The 22,500-nt window shown below is 36.2% G+C and overlaps 1 protein-coding gene across 1 annotated transcript in view; it reads left to right on the top strand.

Annotated features, from left to right (window-relative positions):
* The first annotated feature begins 3,596 nt into the window (after positions 1-3,596).
* Positions 3,597-22,500, top strand: part of LOC135197431 (glucose dehydrogenase [FAD, quinone]-like) — a 147,355-nt gene continuing 128,451 nt past the window's right edge. The window contains 1 exon segment of the mRNA XM_064224502.1: positions 3,597-5,976. Within this exon segment, the coding sequence (XP_064080572.1) occupies positions 5,787-5,976 (190 nt within the window). The 5' untranslated portion in view covers positions 3,597-5,786.

Genomic DNA, 22,500 nt, shown 5'->3' with positions numbered 1-22,500 from the left:
ACGGTCCATCTGTTTTCTCCACGAGATTTAATTTCTTCTCATTTTCGTTATGTTGCATCCCTGCACTGAGAGTTGTTCTCTGGATTTTTTTCCCACTTTTTGATTGAGTGAACTTCCTGATGATATATAGCATTTATACGAATTCAATATCATAAAAAGCAAGGTGAGAGAAATGCAGGAAATGGATGATTCATAACAGAATGACAGTGCACGTGCATTATTGCAGAAACACTATATCGAAGCATAAAATACATTGGAAGCAAAGATACTGAAGCGAGAATCACTTTTCCTCGAGTTTTACGAAAAAAAGGGGGTTTGGCTGTTGCAATGCAGAATCGCCACTTTAATCTCGCAAATGAAAGGAGACCAAGGTAAAGGAGAATGAGCCTGTAATTCATTCCATTTCACGCGAAAAAGCGTGAGGCGACTGTTACGAAGTCTTTTCCAAATGTCAGAATTAGGGCCGGGTACCAGTGCCAATTCGTGCCACGAAACACTCCCTCTTTTAAGCATCATTGTGTCGAAAGGCGTTATTTATGGGGTCAAACAATTTGGTGCTCTAAATTTTGAAGATGACGGGCTTTCTTTATAACCCTTTTCTTTCTGTTCTGGTTCTCTGCATTTCAAGTGCCTCAGTAAATGTCAAAGTTATTTTCAGTCCATGTTTCTTCGATTGTTGGAGAGAAATATGGTTTTATGGTATGACATTTTTATTCGTTGTACTGACTGCGAATGAACATGTGTGTATTTGGTTGTAAATGTTTGTATTTCTTAATATATTGGAGCCAGTAGTTTACTGTACCAATTTTTTCGCGTCATTCTCTGTTATGTACATATTGGAGTGGTGTACTTCTCTTATACGTATATAAAACGTATGGAATCAAACGCTGCCTCTTTCTTTCCCTTTGCTTCTTACTCTGAATTTCTTATCCAGCTTCCGCTATGAATATAATACCAATAATATTCTATCTGTCAAAGGGCCGATACATTACTCCTTTCAATGAGGTTTGGGCTAGATAAGAGGATTAGGTTGCCAGCCCCATCGCGCTCTCATGAAGTGTTGATCCCTAAGGAGTTTTTCGAAATTATTTGGTAGTGTGAATCAAATTTAAACTCCTTGCTGTGAATAGTACTTTGTTTAATCTTGCATGTGGTGTTCCCGGTTCCAGGTAATTTTGATCACTAGTATGTCCCAGTAATCCTGGCTGGGGTGAAGAAGACAAATTAAATCTTCGTGTTTTACAAACCTTAAGGAGCTTCGAGCTTTGGTGTCAGTAATATAGAGATGTATCGTTGGGGTCAGAAATATAGAGATGTAACTTTGGGGTCAGAAATGTAGAGATGTAACTTTGGTGTCAGAAATATAGAGATATTTTGTTGCTGTTGTTGTTGTTATTCGAAGTTGTAGGGAGTTCTATCTTTATGATGTTTTCCAGTGATGTTGTTCTTCGTTGAAATAGCAGATGTATAGTTTTCCTTGTTAATGGGCCGTAAAACGTGCTGTGAGTGTTTTGTTCGTTTTGAAAATTTTTGAAATCAGGTATTTTATATATTCAAGCAGTTTGAGGCGTTCTTATTCTTCACAAGAACTTAGTGTTTGAATATTCATAGATGTTTTTGGTTAGTTAGAACGAAACAAGTTTTATTCGCTTAGAGCCATGAGCGATTTCCAACAATGATCTTTCGTGGTCTGTCGTTTGGTCTGCTATTTTTAATGTTAATTTCAGGAATCCTTTTTTGTCAACGTATAATTATTTTATGTAAGTTAAATCATGCACAGAATGGTACGCATATCTTTGCAAGATTTTTTTTTTTTTCTTTTTTATAAAACTATAAGTAAAATTTCGAAGTCACCTTTATTGTAAGAACCCAGCCCCACCAATGTGTCAAAACTGCAACACGCATTTATAATTTATTAGTGTTGGCTTCTGAATGGAGAAAAAAGAACAGCGGTTTCACGGATGCTAAACAACTGACCAACAGCACATGGTGGAAGTTATTAAGTGCTATCAAAGTGTGTTTTTAGCTACAAATTTTTCTCTTAAAATTGCGGTTACTTTAACGATCTATCGTTCATTTTCGAGGACCGTTTTCACTCAAGAAAAGATCAGATCGAGGTTTCCATATGCGACATGAAAGAATAAAGTTCAGGTGGAAACGGCCAACAGAAGTTAGGGTGTCTGGTGCGAAACTTGATCTCTGATGAGGACTGGGATAATGAAGTAGACAATATGTACCCTGTTTCGACAACAGAATGCCAGGCAGGCCATGGAGATAACAAGCTCGCAATGTACACACAAACACACACATGTATGTACTAGTATACATACTACATATATGTATATATATATTAACTATCATTAATGGTATCTGGTGATGTGCACGCATTCACGCATATACTCTCACAATAAAACGTTTGTTCGACTAGGCATACTTTAACTTTGTGAATATGTATATATGTATGTATGGATGTAGTATATGTGGGATTACTTCTTTGCTCAGATCACTAAAGTGCGGATCCTTTCCCATGGTTTGTTAAGCCACTGACAATAGCCCACGGCCCCTACTTCCCTGGGATTATATCACATAACACCAATTTGTTATTAGACTCGGATGTGAAAAGAATCAGAGGGTATAAATTTTAGTTCCCAAGAATCGCGTATTACATCGTTGTTGGTGGTGGTGGGGTACATGTGTCTTTCTCAGCCATGAAGAAGAGAAATTTATTGTATTTTTTTGTCGGGATGGCCAAGGGAGATCAAACAATGCCTGAGTTATTAAAGTTATCTGTTAAAAAATCTCACTAGTGACACTGGAAAAAATCTTATACAATTCACGCGTTTGAAGTGCGTACATTAATACTAGCAAAAATATGCGTTGGTTTTTTGGGGGGGCCTTTTATCGAATATCAAGGTGAAAATATTTTATGAATAAGTTGTAATATAAACTAATTTATGTATGTACTGGTCTTTCTTATGGTTTTATTATGTATTAACAAAATATATCGACCAATGAACAGTAACAATGCATTATTCTTTAATATTAGATAAGAATTAAGAACCAAATTAGTTCATTATTTACTGAAACGTGAGTAATTTAAGTGGCAGACGCTGCAGGCGCTTGGAAGTTCAAGCTTGCTGCTTGCAGTACACACACTTATGCAAAATGAACTCGTGAAGTTTCGGGGGTGAAACAGTTGTTATGTATCGGGCGAAAAAATATCCCGCAGATGTGCGACGGTTTGCGTACGTGCAGGAAGCGGCCAGTTTGCCTAGCTAGTGCAGCAAAACTCGCATATTGTGACTATTTTCACAGAAGTCATATTTCTCATGTAACACCGTCAAGCCGGGAGTCCTCAGAAAAAATTCGCCGTCAGTCCGTCCGTCCGCAGGCTCTCTCTCTCTCTCTCTCTCTCTCCTCTACTGCAGCCCGGCCAGCCCTTAGCCGCTAGCCAACCTCTTCCCCTGGAGAGAGAGTGCCTAAGAATGTAGGTTACTGAGCGAACTCAACAGCAGTGGTTGGTGGCTTCTCTCTCTCTCTCTCTCTCTCTCTCTCTCTCTCTCTCTCTGGAAACCTGTGCTGCCGACGCCAGTGTGATACCAGACGTTGTGCGGCGGGGAGCTATCGTTGCACGCTCTCGATGACGTATGACAGGAAAGGAGATTCATTTTGGTTATGATTTATTGCCCCTAGACTGATTGACGGGATCACCAATGGATAACAATTGACGCTGGACTTACGGGTGCTTGTCATACCCTTTAAAAGGCCTAAAAGGATTCCCTGTGGTTCGTCGACTCCAGAGAGTGGCACTGCCTTGGCACTGACGAGTGGCAGATTCGCCGAGTCGTCGTCCTTGACAGTGCGTCGAGTTGCTGGCATGCAGAGGGATATACGAAATGCCAAGTTCAATGGCACTCTCAACGTTCATTGACATTTTGAGGGAGTTTATGAATTTTTAATTGTGAGGATACCGTGGTAAAAGACGGGCTGACAGATTGGCTAGAGTGACTGACTCTTTAGTTGTTTGTGTTTGTATCTCCTGGAAAGCTTTGCTGCTTAGAAGAGTAGCTAAAAGAGCAAATCTGCCAGTCACGAGTTTTGCAGAACCGTTAATGGCGAAGCAGTGATGTGGTGTGAAGTTTCTCCTCCGCACACAGAAAAATAGAACAGAACTTGATCTGGTCTGTTTTCTTCGGCTGAAATGTTGTAAACAAAGAGGACGATAATATTGATTTTGGCTGACGATGATCAAGTTCGTCTTGCCGTTAATGAGAAATGGGCATGATTTGACGTTCCTTTGAAGCCTTTAGATAAATGAGTAGCTATTTTTTTCTGCGTGGTTAATGTCCTGGTCATTTTTCCCATCAGAAGGGAGATAAATCAAAGGATTTTCTGCTGGATGAGCCTTCTAAAATAAAAGTTTTAAAAAATACAGAAGTTTCCACCCATGTCTTAGTGTTCTCCAAGGCAGAGAAAATCGAAGACTCCAAGACCCTAAGGTAGAGGCAGACTTGCTTATTACCCTCACCTGGTTGCATCGTTGCATTGAGCCTGTCTGTGTCCTCCTCAAGAACTGTTTGATTTAGGCACCTGGCTTTCCGCTTTACCCCGCCCCCTCTCCCCCGACCCACCTTTTCTGCTCGCCTCCCTCGACTCTTTTGAGTCCCGCCCCGATCCCTCCCTCTCTCCCTCCCTCCCACCCTGCCGCCAGCGATTCTTAGATGACCATTAGCTACTACTTTAGCACAACCTCTACCACCACCTCCGTTCAACGACAAGCCCCTCCCCCTTCCCCCTTCACTCCTAGCAATCGCCCCACCCCTCACCCTCCCTCCTCCCCAGATCCTTTCGTTTTCCCCAGCGGCCTGACGTAAGGCTTCACTTTCTCTCTCTCTCGCAGTGTTGTCCTAGTGAGGAACGGGTGAAGAAGCCAAGGGAAGGGGAGTCTTGCAGTGCCACTCTGACAGTGATACGACTTCTGTTCTTCCCTCCTTTCTCAGTCTTTCATTCACGGCCGGCTGGTCATCCACGACCAGATCTTCGCGGCTGTCATCCAGGCAGTTTTCGGAGTTCGCTCTTCGTACGTGCGCCTCGCTCGAATCAATCCCCGTGACACGACAGATTTGCCGAACGGAAAGTGAAATCTCATCGTAGGCTGGTAATTGTCGTACTATAGAAGAAGACATTATTATTCACCTGTGAAACGCGTGATTGAATGTGCCATTATTGCCTTAACACTGTACACGCATGTTAGTGCGGATTCAGAATTACCATTCCGGTATCCTCTTTGGGTTCGACCTCACTCGGTGGGGTTGAGGAGCGAGCAATGTTGACAAAGTGCTGACAGAGGCACTGGCGGTCCTCCTCATATCATGGTTGGTGCAGTGAACAGCAGGAAATATTGCTTGAAAGAATCGGGGGACGAAGTAGTAGTTGCTGGTGACTCTTTAAGAGAAAAATGTGGACTTTTACTAAAGTTGAAAGGAAGAAGTGTTGTACATTTATTACGCGAAAGCTCAGTAGAGATGTTTAAGTATAATTACTGTTTAGTGAAACAAGAAAACTGAAATAACTTTGCAATCTGGAAAAAGTAGTAAATCCAATTCAATTGATAAAATGTCATGGTATTAATGTGTCCAAAGAGACATAGTCATTACGTGAGCAAAGTAAACAGACGATAAACTTAGGCACCATTCATTAAGCCTTGTCTTGTGCACAGACGCTAGACACCTGACGATTATAGAGATTCCAGCCACTTCCAAAGAGAGCCGCCGAAGCACACAATCATGACGGCCATAGAAGCAATCACGATTGCCACTTTGATCAAGGCGACGCCTGGAACGGTGTTTACGGCGGCGATATGGTTCCTGCCGGCGCTGCTGGCTGCCATCGCCTACTACAAATACGACGAAATAGACCCGGAGTCGCGGCCGATAGATCGGAAAAACCTCTACAAGGAATATGACTTTGTTATCAGTAAGTGTCTCTTGATTTCGTCTGGTTATTCTGGGTTACATGTGATCCCTATGATTAACGATGCGTGCCAGTCTTCATTTGCCCTACTTACGCTCATGATTATGTTTTCTTCGCGTTTTTGATGCAAAGACAGACTCACTCACATACACATTTATACAGTATATTATTATATATGTATATATACACATATATATTATATATATATATAGATATAGATATATTATATATATATATATTTATATTTATATTTTACATATATGTGTATTTATACATAAATATCTATCTATCTATCTATATAATATTTTAATATATTATATCTATCATATATAATATATAAACTAAATATATATATTATATTCTAATATATTAATAATATATATATTTTATTTATAATAATAAACTATATATAATTTAAAAATTTTAAAAATTTTTTTTAAAAAATATTTATTTATATAAATAAATATATATATAAGATATATATATATATATTTTTATTATAAAAGGTTATAGAATTAAAAAATATATATATATATATAATATATATTAATATATAGATATAGTATGTATGTATGTATGTATATACGTATGTGTGTGTGTGTTTTCCTATTCTTGAAATATGCAAAATTTATTGATATTTAGTAACTGCTCAGTGAGTATTTTTTTTTTTTATTACGGCATGTTCGAATACGCATAATTCCATTTAAAAAGCACATGTCCCAGGGTAATTCCATGGTAATGTACTATGTCCGTGACCTGCATAGCCGCAGAACGTGTGACCCACATAAGCTCTCACCTTTCCTGAATGAATATTATTTTTTTACACCTTAGTCATCGTCATGATTCTCTGCTTATGCACATCGCGTACAAGCTATGGGTCGTCTTCCTGTTTCCAACGTCTTCGCTTTGATCGAGTAGCTAGCACCATATTTATTTATGTATTTTATTTGTTCAAGTTATTCTTATCCTGTATCTTATTACTGAGTTTCTAATGCTTTTCGCCGGTCATATGAATTTTTCGTCCATCTTCAAGTCTAGGCTAATATCAGCATTAAGTCCGTATGATTCCGTATTTTCCCTCGTTTGGTTGCCTGATAATTGTGCTCTTTTCTCCTACACAATTGGCAAAAACATTTGGTCTCTTTGGCTGCTGTTTTCATGTTGATGCCTTTTGATTATTCCACTAATTATCGCAGGCAATTATAACTTCCCCATGAGTGGATACGGTTATGTCAATACACTTCTCTGTTTCATCATTTTTATTATTATTATTATTATTATTATTATTATTATTATTATTATTATTATTATTATTATTATTTATTTAGAATATGAAACCTATTCATACGGAACAAGCCCACAGGGGTCATTGATCTGAAATTCAAGCTTCCAAAGAATATAAAGTTCATTAGGAATAGTAAGAGGAGGTATAAGGAAATACAGAAAGAAGAGACCTCACTTATAAAAAAAAGCAAAATAAAATAGTAAATCAACAAATCGATAGGAATGTATTGCACATTGCTTGAACTTCCTAAGTTCCTCCTTTCGCCTCATACTCCTGGCTAGTAGCAAAATCCCATCTCAACAGATTTGCCTCCCGTTAACCCTACATTCCTCTTCATTGAAACGGCGAGAGACAGAGTCTTCGTACCTGGCAAACCGTCACTAACGGAGGTAGTTGGGCAACGTTTCCCGTAACGGGACCCCTTTTGAGAAAGTATTTACGGGATATCATCTCCTGCTAATTTACCCCGTGTTATGAATGACGCTCCTTGTATCTGATATTTACGTTTCTTTCATTTTGATTTCCTATTCTCTCCTGTGTCGTACCGATGTTCGGTTTGATGAGTATCATTGGAATGAAAAGGACGGGAAACGTAATTCTTCTCATATTATAAGTAACCTTTGGTTTGGGTGCAGAGTTCATCTTAATGCCATCTGATTTGGAATTGTACTGGAAATGAGGGAGAGGAAAATGGTTAAGGAAAATGAATGATTATGCGAAGAGGAAATGCACGTAATGAGCAGATAATAATGATAAATAAGGTGTTGAACTGTGAATAACAAGTGTGACCTTTTCGGTAATTGTTATTTATAGCGAAAATCTAGGTGCGAGTGTCATTTGAAATATGATAGCTAAGGCGAAAGGTATTTTTACGAATCAGATGACAAATCATTACTAATGAAAGTGATAAAGATAGAAATAATGATATAAAGAAAAATTAATTAAAAGATAAAAAAATAAAGGGAAATTACTATTACTCAAGGCGCGGGATCATTAATAACAAGAAAACGAGAATGAAAAAAAGGCAGATTAAGATTTCAAATAAAAGCTGCATCGAAAGCATTGTTTCGAAAGTGACTGGAGAGCTCTGAAAGCGAATGGGTTGCACAATAAGAAAAATATACGCTAATGAGAATAGAGGATTGGGAAAAATTGAGGAATAGCCATAACGAGACCTGGAAAGTCTTAAAAAAAACTGAAACCGTTACTTAGAATAATAGTTTTTCTAGCACGAGAATGGTCAGTATTTTGCCTTTGTTCTTATTTATAGACTTTGTTTAATGTATTAGCTGATTATTATATAATTTTAACATAAAAAAAATTGTATCAACATTTTTCATGAATCCAGTAAGAAACTTAAAAAAACTTTTGCTGGACAATCTATGAAGGAGTGATAATTAACACCCACATCTATGTACAACAATAATCGTTAGTAATTCCAAAACGCTCCCAAAATCGTAGCATATAAGCGAAATGATGTGGCAGTGCTTAAGCGATTTACTTTCTTAAAATGCCAACGAACGCGGTGGAGGGAGGGAGGGAGGGGGCCGGGCGTCCATGACCCCGACATTGATGCTTAAGAGCCTCGTACTTGACTTTGAAGTTTGGATTGCAAATGCGCCTCTTCACTGTTTGGATGTTAGGGCTGCTTTAGTTTTGCTCTATTTTATTGATTTATTTGTTTATTTTATTACGAATGCGTATATTTGTTGGCTCTGAGTATTCTGGGTGTCGATTTAATAGTTTTTTTTTTCTATTGTTAGTTTCTAATTTTCAGTTCGTTGTGTTACGCTACTTTTAGGTTATAGGTTGGTCGATATACGTTATTTCTGAGTCAGTTTACATGTGGTGACATTTTTTATTATACTATTGCTGTATTTGCGATGAATTGTTTTGGTCTCGGTTTTTAGGTGTGTTTGCTTATGATGACTTCAGATGCAGTGGATTTGTTGTAGTAGTCAGAAGTTGGGAGTAAGTTGTAAGTGCGTCGTTATTGGGATTTTAAATGAAACCGTTTATTTTTCGTTTGGATCTAAGGTGAGTGCCATTATGCCTTTGTTGTTGTAATTTGTTCTGTCTTGTTAATACCCAATTATTTTTCAGGAGATATTCATCTGGTCTGACGAATTATTTTTCCATTTGCTCATCCAAGTTTGAAAAGCATAACAGATAAACATTTTTATTTTTTAACCCTCTTGTGTTCAGGGGTATTTGATGAATACGCGCGCCATCAAATCCTAGAGTGCATAGAAAGTAGAACAGAAACTACAGTTGAATACATTTTATGTAAACGTCCAGTTTTCAATTGTAACAAATCGCTGAAAAGTATTTTGTTAGAATCTTCAGTCTTTATCTCACAGTTTTGAGTTATAATATTTTGTACGTAAGATCTTATACATTTATTTAGAGCATACCCACTGGGCCAGCCCTGTGACAACTAAGAATGTTTATTTAGTGATCTGATTAAAGTATTTGATGATAAGAATAATAATAGTCAGTCACTCGTGAATTACTGAAGTTTGATAGAAAATAGAAATGATCAACCGCTCATAATTACTTAAAAAAGAATGTTTATTTAGTGATCTGGTTAAATTGATAGGAATAAAAACAATCAATCACTCATAATTACCTAAATATGACGGAAATGCAAATTCGCGATCTAACAAGTATGCGTGAATTTATACCTGTCAATTGATGCACATTTACACGATAAATGTGTGAGAGTTTTGAGTGGGAGGGTTTCACTGATTTATCGGATCCAGGAAGAGTTGCTCCTTGTAGGAACTCTTCCACTTCATCGCGACGTATTTCTCGAACGTGTTGCCGTTCTTGGAAGGGCTCGTCATGTAACCGTGTGAAGAAGATGTCTGGCTGCTCCAGTTCCTCGGAGTGGTCATGGAACACGTTGGATGGTCGTTAGAAAAGTAAGAATCACAACCTTACGGTTGTAAAATAAACTTTTGCGTCTTATGGTGCAAGGAAAAAAATGGAAAACTTTTTATCGGACATGCTAAGTCGGTCATGTTTATTGACGGTTTTGCGCACATCTCTCTCTCTCTCTCTCTCTCTCTCTCTCTCTCTCAATCTCTCTCCCCGTCTCTCTCTCATCTCTCTCTCCTTCTCTCTCTATAAATACACACACACACACACACACACATATATATATATATATATATATATATATATATATATATATATATATATATATGTATTTAATACTTGATGTTAGTCTGTACCTCGGGAATAAGATTAAGAATTATACCATGCACAAGCGCATCGAAAACTTGATAACATTGGTTGAAATTGATGCAAGTGAGAGAGGAGGGTATTGATAACGAGAGGTGAAACAGCGACAGCAGGAGACAGCTGATGAAGATGGTAAGGAGGAAGAATGAAAGAAGTTTTGAGAGAAGATCCTGTAGGTGTGGGTCAGTGTGTGAAGGGCGCCCGTTTACAGTTAGATCAAACAAGTTTGTCGAGTGCGCGTTTCATTGAACTGACAAGGGCCGTTGAAGGTGCATTTTTTCCATTGCTCCGTTCCCATTGGGAGTCTTGCTTTGTATGCTGAAAAGTATTTGTGGGTTTACTAAGCGATGGGCCGGATTGCTTTAATGAAAAGAGATTTGTTTTTGCAATTGCTCTGTATATTTGTGTTTCTTTGTATTTTGGTTTCTTTATATAATTGAGTGGTCTGCTTTTGTCTTTGCTTGTTTTAACGTCTTGTGTGTTTTGATTTTGTTTCTTATTCTATTTTGCTTGATTGAACGTTGAGCCTGACTTTTATTTTTCGATAATTGGTATCCAAATTTTAACGTCACAATTGTATATGTGTATATGTGTATATATATATATATATAGATATATATATATATATATATATATACATGTGTGTATGTTGTATGTATATAGTGTTTTATTCTGTCATTATTTATTTTTATATAATTACTACATACATACATACACACACACACACACACACACACACACACACACACACACATATATATATATATATAATATATATATATATATATATATATATATATATATATTTATATATGTTTGTGTGTATTTATATATACTGTATGTGTACACGAGCATAGACGTATTTGCAGAATATGTTTACCTATTGGTAGCTGACATTGAATATCAGAGCAACTCATGACCTAGAACATAGACCACAGACGAAACGTGCTTTCTGTTATGATTTGTCATGCCAGAAATACTGCGTCAGAGTTCGAATTCTGGAATCATGGAACTAGAGCCGACCGTGAAAGTAAGTTTCTTCCGGTGGGTAGTGCTATATAATTTCCCCAGCTCAGACACTTGTTTAACATGTCAAGATTTTATCAGACCAACCTAGCCGTCTACTTGTCATTAGAGATCGCCGACTGTACTTGTACCTACAGCTGATTCAAGCAAGGCACTGGGAGGTTGGGTTCTGGTTGGCAATCCGATAAGAGTGGGGAGTTGGAGAGTAGTGTTGGTACGCCTGCTGGCAGTGAATCTCATGATCAAGGCGGTTTTATGAAGATTATTAGTCTCTCACTTTTCCATTTTTTCTTATCTTTGGCTTTCTTCCAGTTGAAAGAATGAGATACGCGTACTCTTTCAATCCTCTCTTGTGATTGGTTGCTAACGAAGACGGTGGCAAGGCAAGAACGTTGAACGGTGTAATCAAATTCAAGGGTGTCATTGGGCTCCGAGACCGATATGTGTCAGAGAAAGTAAAGATCATATATTTCCAGCGCTAAAAATTCCTAGGTATTCATACAGTCACTTTGCTGGCGCCTCGATAAAAATTGAAGTTTAAACGATTAACGAAAAAAAAACAGTTTTTAATTAATTAAAGGAAGAACGAAAAAGGCTGGGAAGTGTTTATGTGACAGAAATCTTCGTTGATACTTGAAGGATGTCGATTAATCAAGTAACAGTAACCGGAAGTCATAGAAACATGATTGAACAGCAGCTGGTAGCGATGAAAAATTAATTAATCAGTTAACTGAATGTCATAGATAGTGTAAGTATTAAAAGAAAACACAACACGAATCAAAAGAACGAAAGAGAAATGGGGCAAATCTTCACGCGGGAACAGGAACCACGCTGAGAAAGTTCTGATTATAATGCATAAGGCCAATTGCATGTGCCAATTTCTTTTTACCTTCTTGGCAATATTATCTTGTATGGTACTTGAATATTACTTTCTTTTTAAAAGATTTTGTTTTATAAGTAAATTCTTTCGAAAGGTGAGTGAAAGTGAACTTCTTTTAAATTGCATGACGGTTAGATGAAGAGTATGAAGTTATATGAAGATTGGTTGACTGTAAAGATAGAGTAGAACACGGAAATCTAGACAAAGGTTGTCGGCTTTTGACTTACTGTACTGTTCGGAATAGTGCTTCTAAAAGACAAGGATTATTTTTGAAAATTTTACAAAACCAAAATCTAGGTTTGATGCAAGTCATGTAACTAAGAATATTTTTTATATTTTTGGATTGTTATTGGAGGTAAATAGTGTTTGCATACAACAGAGAGAGAGAGACCTTACCTTACAGACCTTACATCTTGTTCGGGTTGCCCCAGGTCCCTCAGTGTGAGGCACCTCTAATGTCTACCAGAGAGTTGCTAGTACATCTTCCGGTATATTTTGCATCTTCCAATCTTGGATGGTCTGGGATGCAGTTTAGATATTTGTCGAGCTTATTCTTAAACACATCTACGCTCACTCCTGATATATTCCTCAGATGAGCTGGCAACGCATTGAATAGACGCTGCATTATCGATGCTGGTGCGTAGTGGATTAATGTCCTGTGTGCTTTCCTTATTTTTCCTGGTATAGTTTTGGGCACTATTAATCTACCTCTGCTTGCTCTTTCTGATATTTTTAGTTCCATGATATTTTCTGCTATTCCTTCTATCTGTTTCCATGCCTGAATTATCATGTAGCGTTCTCTTCTCCTTTCTAGACTATATAATTTTAAGAATTGTAGTCTTTCCCAGTAGTCTAGGTCCTTAACTTCTTCTATTCTAGCTGTAAAGGACCTTTGTACACTCTCTATTTGTGCAATATCCTTTTGATAGTGTGGGTACCATATCATATTGCAATATTCAAGTGGACTACGAACATATGTTTTATAAAGCATAATCATGTGTTCAGCTTTTCTTGTTTTGAAGTGCCGTAACAACATTCCCATTTTTGCTTTACATTTTGCCAACAGAGTTGCTATTTGATCATTGCATAACATGTTCCTATTCATCATCACACCAAGGTCTTTAACTGCTTCCTTATTTGTGATGGTCTCATTATTAGGTCCCTTATATGCATATAGCTTTCTTTCTCTGTCTCCATAATTTATTGATTCAAATTTATCAGAGTTAAATACCATCCTATTTACCTCTGCCCAATCATATACTTTGTTAAGGTCTCTTTGTAGAGCGTTCCTATCTTCATCACAAGTAATTTCTCTACTTATTCTTGTGTCATCTGCCCGAAACTACTCACTACCGAATCCTTAACATTATTGTCTATGTCTTCAATCATAATAACAAACAGTATTGCAGCTAAACACCGTACCTTGCGGCACACCGGATATTACCTTGGCTTCATCCGATTTCTCGTCGTTTGCAATAACTATCTGTTTTCTTGCAATAACTATCTGAGAGAGAGAGAGAGAGAGAGAGAGAGAGAGAGAGAGAGAGAGAGAGAGAGAGGAAAATAATCGTTGTAGAAGAACAATTTGGGAACATAACTTTGCTCTTTTGATGAGCCCGAAGGAAGAGTGTTGTTATGGTCTATGAGAATTTACGGGAAATATGCAGTAAGGTTTTAATACATATGGTAGGTTCAGGTTGTAATGGACGTGAACCTCTGTGTACGTGTACTCAATGAGTGCGTGTGATCACTTGAACACGATTACATGCAAGGCAATCAGCACGCCCAATTACCTGCAGTCACACTCGATACACCTGTGGTGGTTATTACTCTCGTTGCGCCGTGTTTTTGTCATTAATTCTTTTGAATGCTCCGAGAATCTCCTCTTCGCTCTTAACAGCAACTACGGGAGGAAGGTTCAAAGAGCAGATGATATTTCTATTCATCGACAGGATTGCATTGAGACAGCTGATTCAGCAAAGCCAACTGTACTTGCACGCAAGGGTTCGCATTTTGTGAATTTGCCTCTTGACTAAATATATTGAGTCGTACGCTCCAGTTTTTTTTTTTTTTTTTCTACCGCTGCGTGGAAATTTAACCGCGTTCTTGAAATAGTGTCAGCCACTGAACAATGAGCTCCATACAGCGTTCGCTCCTACAAAAGAATCATATTCACGCGGACTTGAAAGGAAGTGATTTCAAGAGTAATGTCCTTAGAAATAACCAAGTTCATATGAAGGTGACAATTCTTACCATATCAAAAATCTGGTTTTCATTTTATGGCCCTGTCTCTTTGTAAGGGAAGATTTTAGATTCTGTTTACTTCCATTATCCTCTTCATGTACGTATTCTACTATTTTTTTCTAGTCTTTCATAGAACACGATCTCTTGTGGCTTACATACATCTTTTGCAGTTATGGTTCCCGTGTCTTTTACGAGAATTGACTATTTTCGATCTTTGATATTGAAATAATTTCTTCATATGTTCCAACTTAGGCCCTTTTTACTTCACCCAATTCCTTTATGGGTGTGAAAATAGCTTCCGACCGTTCGTTTAACCTTCGTCATCCAACCCGCTGTAACTTCTCTTCCAGTGAAACTGCCATCGACGAAAAGCTTTCTCCGGAACGCGATTCAGTGCCGTGGGAATGTGTATGCATCAGCTAGCAGTTAATTCAGTGGGACACATGAAGGTCCCCATAATGTATGTCTTATATATATATATATATATATATATATATATATATATTATATATATATATATATATTTATGATATATATATATATATATATATATATATATATATATATATATATACATATATATATACTATGAAGAGAAACGGCCTTTAAAACACTATAGTTCGAGCATTTCCTTTTGTGTTCCTGATCACTGGTAAAATATGGACATAAGATATCTTATAAGAGTATATATACAAAACATATATGGTTGCAATGTTCAAATAGTGTTTTATAGGCCTTTTGTCTTCATATTATACTGTTGTATTACAGTAAAATACATTCATATATATATGTATATAATATATATATATATATATATATATATTATATATATATATTTATTTATATATTATATATATTAATATATTATATTATATCTATATATTATATTATTATATTATATATATCATGCATAAGTAAGTATAAACATGAAAACATGAAATAAAATGATTCCGATATACTTTAAGAAATCTGAATAAATTCCAAGAACTGAAGTGTCTAAGAAACACAGCAGGTACTTCGTTTGAAAGTTAATCGAAAATAGTTTAATGTTTTATTACAGATTATAAAATAAAAGGCTGTGAAATACCTGGCCGAGGGAATGACTATAGTCATTGCTCCCCGGTCGACTTCGCAGATCATTAAGAGGCGTTTTTCTGCCAATTTTGGTCTGGAAAAAATGAAATAAAAACTCGAGATTTTTTGGGACCTCTTGCTGGTAATGGTCGGCTCTGGGTGGGACCTGGTGGAAGCGTTTTTGTAATAGTTTTTAGTAGGGTATTTATTACGTATCTGGAAAATTTTACAAGGTCAGGTGCAAGGCTCTCTCTCTCTCTCTCTCTCTCTCTCTCTCTCTCTCTCTCTCTCTCTCTCTCAATTTACATAATATACACGTACCTATAGTTTTTTCATGGTTTAGTTTTTACCATGTGCTCGGCTATGCAGAAGGAAGATTCATTGTTACATTTTTTGCTTGAAGGTCAACCGGACTGCAGCATAGACATTTCACGTTTTTCGTTTGTCATGGTAGAACTTTCGTTTTACCCATACTCAGAGGATGTTCTGACTTTATATATATATATATATATATTATATATATATATATATAATATATATATATATATATATATATATATATATATATATATATATATATATATATATATAAGTGTTAGACTGTAGAGTTACTTTTGTATATTTTATATTTTTCTTTATGTGTTTTAGTGTATACGTCTCTCAGTTTAACAGCATAGTTTATTGTAGAAGAAAATTTGTACACACACACACACACACACACACACACACACATATATATATATATATATATATATATATATATATATATATATCTATATACACAATATAATGTGCACATGAGCACATATCTGTGAGCTATTATGAATGATAGTCGTTGTCTGTTTTTATTTTTAATCTGAGGCGCCAAGTACTCAAGATATTACTAACCCACTTATTATTCATCAAGATTCTCTTAGCTCAAGGTCTTTTTAATCGTTTCAATAGGTACCATTGTGACCTATGCGTAAGAATGGCTTAGTCTGTTAATGTTTAAGAAATGGTGTAATTACGATAGACAAGTAAATGCATTTGTATGAAAGGGCATAAAGGTTTACAATACTATATTATAAATATACTATGGGATATGTAAAACAGGAAATGCATGCATTCAAGGATTATTTATGAAATTACATAATCATTGTTTTGGCCAAGTAAAGACTTCGCGCATTCTCAAAAATCTTTTAAAATTAATAATTTTGGAAGATGCGTAAAATCGTAAGTAATTTAGTCATGCGATGACTCAGGAATTTCAAGTTACAAAAACGGTGTGTCTGTTCAGTTTTTTATTTGGTCTACTTTTTGCAACAGTCATTTTTTCCCCATTTTTTCTGCGCATATAGTATGTGCGACGGTGTGCTACAGACCCTAGTAGTATGGCAAGTTTTTGTCGAGATTTGTGGTCGTAACTGTCGATTTTCATGTGTGACTAATGATTGCAAGAAAATAATGAAACATGAAGGGTACTCTGAAAGGTTATTTTTTCATTTCATTATTTGTTGTCCTGTGCAATGCGAGAAATTAAACAAGTGTAATTTATGACAACTTGAAGCGTTTCTGAAAAGTATCATTGATATTTCATCAGTGATGTGCGAATGTATGTCAATACATGGTTTAGGCTTATCCAAATAACAGTATGCCCAATGTTTAAGCATTTTCGAAATGTGTCCGTGTATTTTATTAGAATACATGATTTCTGTTTATCCAGATATTCAATATTTTTATACATAAAGTTCCTTGACAGAAATTCAATTTTCTGATATATGAAGTTCCTTGATATGAGTTTTTAAAGGGTGTTCGATGCTTATACCGCGATGGCGCCAAGCCACTACTCTCCATAATGAGTGCGTCAGTCACGCCGCCTCTCTCTGTATCGAAAGGACCCCATCGATGTGCGGTCACGCAGCATCCCGCCGACGTCCTTCATGCATATGATTTGGCCAGTGTTCCATAAAGGTGTCATAATCACGTCGCTATGACATCACACTTTCGATCGTCTCGGCGCCTCTGTGTGTGTGTGTGTGAGATGCACTAGACTTCTTGGGCGTGGCGGATTTTTCAAACGTTTTTTTTTCTTTTGTAGATGAGTGACTCTGTGTGTGTGTGTGTGTGTGTGTGTGTGTGTGTGTGTGTGTGTGTGTGTGGGAAAGCCAAAAAGAACTGGCAGTCAAATATCGTTTTCTTAGCCCAGATCTAAACAAAAGAAGGAAGAAGCGGAGATGTTAAGAAATGTGTCGTTAATCAGAGAAGCAGTGAGCGACATCCAGAGTTTAAGATTAAGTTATTAAATATAATTCTAGGAACATGAAAACAAAGTAGATAAAGAGAGTCATTTAGCCCAAATGGTACAGCACTAACAGTAAGAAATGTGGAACGAAGTAAGGAAAAGAAGAAACCACACCACAGTAATGACGGAGTAATCACCGAACTGGAACAAGAAACGGGACGTCACAATTGCTGTGGAAGGGATTGAACTTCGCTGATTGCTCAGGATTTCTCGGAAGTTTTGAACAGAAAAAAAAACGAAAGATAATCCAGATGAATTTTGGTGAAGGATAGTATTAAAACAATTTTTGCAAACAGAGAAAATAAAGGTGAAATTGTACAATTGAGTGCAATTCACTTCACCGTAACAGTAATTATAATAAGAGTAGTAGTTGTGATAGTAGAAAATGTAGAAACTCAGTACATAACAAAATCTTATCTGTATCAGATAATGTATGGGGTAATGTTTTTGTTGATTCAGGAAACACGATTTTGTGACGTAGCATTGCTTTTGCCTTGTGTAGCCTCAATCATAACTTAACCATAGGGTAGATAGTAAGTTTTTTTCCCTTTCCATTCCCAGCGAGTTTTTATCGCTGCATTTTTTTTAAATTCTTCTTTTTCTCGTCTTCTTCCACGTACAGGTCTTCTTTTTGTGTGTGCGGGGGTGGGTGGTTGCTCTGCAACTTTTTGTCCATTTTCTTACAGTTTATATTTCTTTTCTTTCTCGTGTTTTTCCTGAATCATCATTCTCATGTTTCTTATCTGATATTTCACGTCTTTGATTATATATGTATATACAGACACATATATATACATACATACATACTACGTACATGCATGCATGCATACATACATGCATACATACATACATACATACATACATACACCTTACACCTGTAACTTCGATATTGGTGGTGACACCAGAAGGAAAGGATATATATATATATATATATATATATATATAATATATATAGTATATATATATATATAGTATATATATATATATATAATATATACAAAAATACGGTATCTTGTCTTTAAAAAGAATAGCTTTAAATATACATTAACACATAGACACTCGCGTGTGATATCATAAGAACTCATCAATTAAAAAGGTGGATAAATAACGCTGATCATGGTACAACCAGCAAAAACTGAACAATATAAAAACAAAGCAAAGTATAAAAAAAAAGAAAATATATACATAACGGTGAGACCCCTGACAAAAACTCAGTGTTAGGTTGTCAATTTTTTTCCTTTTTTTTATTGAGAGATGCTAAAAATATGCAAGCAACTCCATTTATGCAGGGAGGTCATCTCATGAATTAGTATAGTTGCTGAGCGGCTATGAATCATGCAAACTGTGATGGAAACTTTACGACGACTAACTTAGAATGCAAATTTTCTTCACCAATAAGTATTTTCCGTAACAATATAACTGTAAATATACATCATCACATCGACACACACACACGCACACACAACACACACACACACACACACACACACACACACATATATATATATATATATATATATATATATAATATATATATATTATATAATAAGCGTGTAATATATGTATACCTATGTATACCTATATATATATATATATATATATATATTTTTTGCCTATTTTATCATCACTCAAAGTAAGAAGAAATCTGACTTGGGCGGTCATAGAAAATCCATTGTTGTATAAGCTTTAATTCCAACAATGAGTTTTTGTCAGAGATCGCACCATTATGTATTACTTTTTTGTACTTCATTTTTTATATTGCTAAATTTTTGCTGGTTACCATGAAAAGCGTTATTCCACCTATAAATTGAAGAGTTCATATGATATTCTCTCTTCGAGAAATTTACTTATATTTGTTCTGCATATTTCATTGCTGTATCAAGTTTTGAGAGTGCAGAGTAATACAATGTATATGTAAATGTATATGTATATATATTATTTATATATAGCTATATATTATATATTATGTATATATATGCACACACACACACACACACACACACACACACACATATATATATATATATATATATATATTATATATATATATATATACTAAATCAAAGTAGTATAATATTGTCCTTGAAAAATAGTGGGTTCGCTAGTCTTGACATGATCCACACACACACACACACACACACACACAGCACATATACATATATATATATATATATATATATATATATATATATATATATATATATATATATATATATATATATATATATATATATATATATATATATATATATATATATATATATATATATATATATATATCCTTCTTGGCCCACGTAATGGCTGTAAAGGGATGACGTTTCAGTGTCAAGAAATTGATAGGTTTTTTGTTTATTTAAAGCCTTTTCTTCAAGATGTAATTTTTACTTTTTTTCGCACGTTAGATATTTTTTCTGAAGTCGTCTCTACAGCCTCCTTACTTGAAGAGGCGACAGAGGAGTGTTTGGATGACTTTGTTTATTAGGGAGGCGTTGATGACTGCAGCTATTGCTACTCCAGGTTACTGGTATTAATAAATCAGGCTTTCGACATGAAAAGAAAGAAAAAAGGGAGGGGTCTAAGCCCGAGTAAAGGGATAAACTCTTCTTGAAAGATTAATGTACATTGAAAAGATTTTCAAGGTTACGGAGGTATTGCACTCGTCGTTATAGATTCAGTACAAGTTTTTTTTTCTTCTTCTTCTTCAGTAAAGCCTGGCCATGGTACACTAAAATTGCTTGCTTTGAATTACTTTCGTCTTCCTGGTTTCATTTCCATATTTTGATTTATTTTTAATTTTCTTTAACGTGAAGCGAAGCGAGTAATATATGTAGCCTTTGTTAAGAATCTATTATATGAACGCTCTACATATGTTTTGTATCTTGAAGGCAATATTTAAAAATATCAAATGCTGGTACCCCCAGGGTAAGCATCTCGACTAGCCACAGTTATCGTGCCAGATGAAAACGTAAGTTGAAAATTCCCAGCTTACAGTCTACAAAAGTTGAAGAGACCTTCATATATATCAGGCAGCATTGTAACCAATACCGTTGCCGTCTTCGTGTGAATGTCTTCTGAGAAGGTTTGCGGTTTTCGAGCAGTTCACTTTCCTTGCTCACCTCTAAGAATCTGGGGATGCTGTCCGCCCGGTTTTTGTGGTGATTTTTTTTTTTTACCGTTTTCCCTATTCAAATTTTTTCTAGTCTAGAAAGAGGCAACTTTCTTCTGCAGCCTGCTTTTATTGTTCGTTGCTAAAACTGCCAGTCTATAAAACCGACGGCGTTCGTCAGCTGTTCCTTCATTTTATTGGACCAGATTCTACTTTCTGCTTTCATTTTTTATGATATTCGTATTTTCGCCAAGGTTTCTCTCTCTCTCTCTCTCTCTCTCTCTCTCTCTCTCTCTCTCTCTCTCTCTCTCTCTCTCTGTGATGGGCAAAGGGCTGGTCATTGAAGACTGATTTGATGCACTGACCGAATGTAAACTTTTCTTTTCTCTCTCTTCTCTCCTCATCTCTCCAGCCCGCTTCGTCATCATCTATCCTCTCTACTCGTCTCTCTCCGTCTGCTGTACTTATATATACAGACGGGCGTGGCCCTCCAATAACGAGCTGAGCACGCAATAGTAAGGTATGTGGTTCGCACCTGACTTTCCTGCAGCAGTCGACCGGGCTGTGAATACCCATTCTGCTGGAGAGTCAAGGAAAGGGCATCGTTGGGTAGTAACTTCACATAAAGGATGAATCTTGTGGCGCTACTCTTTTAGGACCACCCCTTCAAAAGAGGAACATACATTATACACACACACACACACACACACACACACACACACACACACACATATATATATATATATATATATATATATATATATATATATATATATATACATGTGTGCGTGTGTAGTCGTTTTATATACAATATCTTTATAAGACCAGTATTTCTAAATGTTCCTCCTTGTCGGGGAGAGACTTCATGAGTTTCTTTAGATTCGAACGCGTCCATTATGTCAATGCTACCTCATTCTTGTAAGCTCAGTAGCTATAGTTCCATTGGTAATCATATTTAACTCTCTCTCTCTCTCTCTCTCTCTCTCTCTCTCTCTCTCTCTCTCTCTCTCTCTCTCTCTCTCTCTCTCGTCCTGATAACTAAACATTCATCACTTGATATTCCTCGTCTAACGCTCCAGACTTGAATTGCAAAAGCTAATTGTAGATTATGCTTCCGTTTGATGTTTAGCTACTCCTACTACTACTGATAGTAGTCGTTGTTACAATAACAACAGTCTTTAATGTTACAGTGTTCCTTTTATTGGCTGTTTCTCGTCACAGTAGTTGTCTTAACATCACTGTCAATATCTATGTTATCAAGAAACGACAGCGTTTCATCAAAAGCAGAAAAATGTACCCGTACATATGTAAACGTGTCATTTTCCTGTGTAAAATGGAAGGAAAGGAAAAATACAGCACCTGCACCACATAACGGTCTTTGA

This window comes from Macrobrachium nipponense, chromosome 21, assembly GCF_015104395.2.
Source record: "Macrobrachium nipponense isolate FS-2020 chromosome 21, ASM1510439v2, whole genome shotgun sequence".
Taxonomy (NCBI): domain Eukaryota; kingdom Metazoa; phylum Arthropoda; class Malacostraca; order Decapoda; family Palaemonidae; genus Macrobrachium; species Macrobrachium nipponense.
This window is presented reverse-complemented; position numbering and strand designations above follow the sequence as displayed.